The following is a 4842-nucleotide window of genomic DNA, read 5'->3' as shown; positions in this document are numbered from 1 at the left end:
ATTTACCGTTATTTGCTATTTACGTAATAGCAAATGTGCTTTCAATAGAATAAAATTACTTTCAATTTTCATGGGAAAACTGTTGGCAACGACGAGGTGGACTCACGAAAATAGGTCGTACTTCAGCGTCATAAATTAATGTGGATGTTAAAAGCATTCCTTCACCCTTCGGCCTTCCCGCTGGCCAATAATAAATTGTTCTTTATTGTCCTGCTCTACTCAGCAATTTGTGCATTAAGAACCATATCATTTCCATTGCGAGTCATAAATCAAAGTTGTCGTATAAATCTGGGGCTCTCACTGATATATATTTATTCGTATTCTTGGACTAAATTAATGCACCGATTTCGCTGATTCAAAGCTAAGATTTTAAAGAAGAGATATCGACCATAATTTGTGCACTGTTTTAATGCTTGAATTATCATTTATTAACGTAATATTTCAAGGGAATCGCAAATAGAATATTTCCGTCTTTTGTTTACCAATCTGATAATAATCCAAACAGTTCCGTTCCCTTACCTTCTCTGATAGTCTTGACGCGTCCTCCCAAATAGTCCTGAGCCTCTAAGAGGAGAACATCGCCCGCTTGATTCTGTATGAGGGTTTTAGCAGCCGTGAGACCAGCAGCGCCACCACCTATCACAACCACGTTCGTCCTCCTCGCTGATCTAATCCTTAATTATCAGGGGAAGTATCCAAGATTAGGTCCACCAGAAGGGTCCCTTGAAGTCAGCTATGACTTACTGCATTGGATTAGAGATGTCAAGGGCATTGCCATAGCCCTTGTTATTCATATTAGCTGACCAACCTGGCACTACCTGGGAAAGCTCTGAATGACTACTGATAAACTATCTCTCTCTCTCTCTCTCTCTCTCTCTCTCTCTCTCTCTCTCTCTCTTTCTTTCTCTTTCTCTTTCTCTTCCCTAGCTCTCTCTCTCTCTCTCTCTCTCTCTCTCCTGTTAAGATTTAAGATAGTTGCTTCAATTACATTGGCAAGTATTTTGACATTTTACATTTCACCCCTTCCCAAACCCCCATTCCTATCAGAGCCGAATTTGGTCTTAAAGGGCATCGGGAGTATCACTATTCATCTCAGCGACCTTAAAAACTGTGGATTAGACTCTACCTGTCGTTTTCAGTTATTTTTGCATATCACCCCCTTTGGTGCCTGTGATGTCTAACCCCCACAGTATTCTTTTCTAGATGGTAAGTCATATGCGCCAAGTTTGGTTGAAATTGTTCAGTGCATTTCAGAGTTATGCTGAAACCTACACATCACACACACACACACACACACACACACACATCTATCTATTAATGCATGAAGTATTTAGCATAGAATAAAATGCAATTGACTATCTGGTGGGATAGTATTCCATTAATTGTGATGAAAGGGCCGATGCCTGCAGAATTTTGTTTCTGAAGTACTGAAGAAAAGGACAATGGTATTTTGCGTTATAAGAAACTTCATTACATGAGTTTTTCTAGGTGTTTGTTCATGAAAAATGCCGTGACATTGCTACTGTTGTAGTATATAGTTTCTTTAGGTACACTGAATTCGTGAACTTTTATTTAGTTGAACAAGACAAAGAAATCAGGCAATTAAAGAAAGGGAATTAATTACAAGGAAATATAAGACATTTAAAGAGCAACCAAATTTAATTCTTTAGGTCCTGAACACTTGGTACTATTTATCATCTATATTTTAAGTAAAACGGAAATGTGAAATCTAGACATTAAATTACAAAGTATTGATAATTAGGGACGATTAACTGAAGGTTTAGTTTGTTACTTACCAGTTATTAGTATCACCGATGATTCCGTCGCATGGATGGTCTTCCCCAGCTGAAATTGGTTATATAGCGCATTATTTCTCTCTCTCTCTCTCTCTCTCTTTCTCCCTTCCTCTCAACTTTAACAACGCCATTACTCTACCCAGACTTTTTACAGCGTGTGTGTATGTGTGTATGTGTGTATTCATTCAAACATTTGTATAGCCCACTTGATACTTGTTAGCAGAGCGAAGGTTATAATTTTTTATGGCATAAAATGAGTATCAGAGTTATATCTATTTTCAAAAAAATGTTAAACAGATAGTTATCAATGTTCTTTCCTTTCTATTATTTTCAAAACCTTTCCTGTACTTATTTAATTTTCATAAATCACTAAGAAATAAATAACGATACAAAATGTGACGACATACCTGCCTCGAAAATAAATCCCAGAACGAGAAAAGCGAAGCAAGAGATCTCTCTAAATAGTGCCATGCGTCTTCTGTTATCTCGATTATGTAGATCGACTCCGGAGCCGAAAAAAACTGTTATTTGCCGGGACGCACAAAGTGACTTCCGTGAGGGAATGACTGGCACTGGACACAACCAAAGTCAAGAGGACCCTCTTATATCGGTGCTTAACTGGCCTACGCCTTTAAATCTTGTGAAGCAGCCAAATGTAAAATTAAGCAAAGTAGGAAACACGATGAGCTCGTGTACGTCATTGCATGATTTCGTAGTTTTGCTGAGGGCGGTGAAGTATGTCAGAGGAGACAAGAGTTGACATGGCTCGTTTGCAACTGTAATCGCTTTATTTTGATCTCAAATATACGCACTGGTTTTACATGCGAAGGCTTAAGTGAAACGTTTCTTATTTTAAAGATCTTTAATTTACAAATCCATCCATAAATCTAAAGGATAATCTTCAAAATATACAGCCAAAACATGGCCTGCGGAAGTTACGTGAAATGAACACTCCCTGTTACTTTCCATAGAATCTTCCGCGGATCGTCCAATCAACAAAACGAGACCGTGACTCATGATCGAGCGTTCCGTTAAGTATCTCCTGCTACTTCTATCCCCATCATCCGGCCCAGTGTTCCTAACCTTTGTTCGGGCTTTCCACATGAGGAACTTTGATTCAATAGACCCACTGATCAGATCGGTGGACACGTAAGCACACCTTACACGTGAAGTCATTCAGGTCCCGGTAACGACGCAGTAAGGATTCGCTATGAACTCAACGTGACAAATGCCGAGCGCTATGTGAGTGTTTCTCTGGGAAGGGTAAGCACGAATTTGTCGTTGCCTGTTGCGTCATACAAACCAGAGAGATCTGGCTTATATACGTAATTGTTGTTTCAAAGTCAACATGCTCTTGATAAGGAGCGTTCGTAAGTCAAATAAATACATTGAAAAGTATGTTTTACATGTTTGGATTCCCTAGGTGGCTGGTCCTCTAAGCAGATACTGGTTGAAACTACTACCATCGGTTATGGAAGACAGATAGAATACACTGTACTTGATCAGTAGAGTTTAAAACCCATTTAAGCAATCACATACGTACGTACATATGCATATGTGTGTATGTATGTATTACTACTATAGTTTCTCAAGTTTTAAGAATAAGTATTTTAGCACGTAATCAAAAGAGCATTGTTCTATCATCTGGAAAAAAATGAAAATGAAGTTCATTGGCATTTACACAACATCAACGGATATGGAGCATAGCATTGGTCAGCCAAGTTGTGGACATCGATGGTAGATGAAGACTGGTGGTAGATGTTGCCTCACTGATGATGCAATCAGAGGGCAAAGTGAAGGGTAACCGGGTCTTGGTATCCGTCAGGAAGTGTCCATTCTCAGAGATGTTTCTGCATAGATGACACGAACCTGGAGTTGGCCATCATCACTTACAGCCACCATGCACTGTCCCATTGCAAATTGTCAGGAACTATACCCATCACAACCGGTGGATGATCATTTTTCAGCCAGATTCGTTTAGAAGGTCACAATAAAAATTATGAACCAGTAGTGATGACAGAGATAGAATTCATTACAGAGATAGAGTGACCCTATATCTTCCGAACCAGAGAAGATGAAAGGATAATCAAGAGCATTGCAAGCACCATCCATCTTGCAGGCACTATAACGAGCATAAAGACTGTTGCGTACTACTAATCCCAGAATGTTTCTCCTTAGAAATAACCTTCTTCTTTTCTACAGATATCCCTACATTAGGGAGTCGGTTTCCTGATGCATCTTCTCCACTGCCATCGTCCTCCACCAAACCTCTTCTCTCCATATCTTCTTCCACTTTATCTCACCATCTGATTCTCTGTCTCCCTCTCGATCTTCTTCCTCTAACAGGTTCCTTCCAAGCCCTCTCCACTCCCTCTCCTTAGGAATAATGTTACCCCCTAATCCAGCCTCACTGTAAATGACAAGACTTATATTCAAACGTAAAGGCTCAAGTGAGAAATGTGGGCCTCAGTGTCCTTAGAGAATAAACACATATATCGGAATGAAAAGGGCTCGTCAATCCAGAGGGTTTGCTGCCTTCATCAGTATGGTACCATTAAGAGGTTCTACCAAGAAAAGCATGACCTCCATCTCAAAAAAGGTACTATAGTAGATTCACATCAACCGTGCATTTGATGTCTAGGCCAATCCGTTACGACGCTCATGATTGCCTATTGATAAGCCAATGACAGGGCTGGAAACTCACAGTCTCTCGAGAGAGTTCACATGGGTAGGATCTATCTTCCACCTCTCCTGAGGAATACGTCTTTCAAAAGTATCCCTCAGGAGAGGTGGGACATAGACCCAACCCATGAGAACTTTCGAGAGAGACTGAGAATTTTACTTGAATTTTCGTTTATTTATTAATTTGCTAATTTATCTATTTTTCTAATAACCGATCTCTTCTTTCTGTAATTCCCGTTGCCTTCTGTTATACTTCTTCCTAATGAACACCATATTCTTTGGAAGTTTGAATTTCAAGTCAGTGGCCCCTGTGGGTTTGTTTGATTTGAATATGGTTCATCTTCAGAATATAGTAATAATAATA

General features: G+C 39.5%; 1 protein-coding gene across 1 annotated transcript in view; it reads right to left on the bottom strand.

Moving 5' to 3' along the window:
* LOC135213414 (spermine oxidase-like) overlaps window positions 1-2482 on the bottom strand; it is a 25987-nt gene extending 23505 nt beyond the window's left edge. Inside the window, exons 1-3 of the mRNA XM_064247379.1 lie at window positions 2204-2482; window positions 1797-1845; window positions 520-674 (exon numbers count right to left, since the gene is read on the bottom strand). Coding sequence (XP_064103449.1) covers window positions 520-674; window positions 1797-1845; window positions 2204-2267 — 268 coding nt within the window. The 5' untranslated portion in view covers window positions 2268-2482. The remainder of the gene's footprint in view (window positions 1-519; window positions 675-1796; window positions 1846-2203) is intronic.
* Window positions 2483-4842: the final 2360 nt, after the last annotated feature.

This window comes from Macrobrachium nipponense, chromosome 42 (genome assembly GCF_015104395.2).
Source record: "Macrobrachium nipponense isolate FS-2020 chromosome 42, ASM1510439v2, whole genome shotgun sequence".
In the NCBI taxonomy this organism is placed as follows: Eukaryota; Metazoa; Arthropoda; class Malacostraca; order Decapoda; family Palaemonidae; genus Macrobrachium; species Macrobrachium nipponense.
This window is presented reverse-complemented; position numbering and strand designations above follow the sequence as displayed.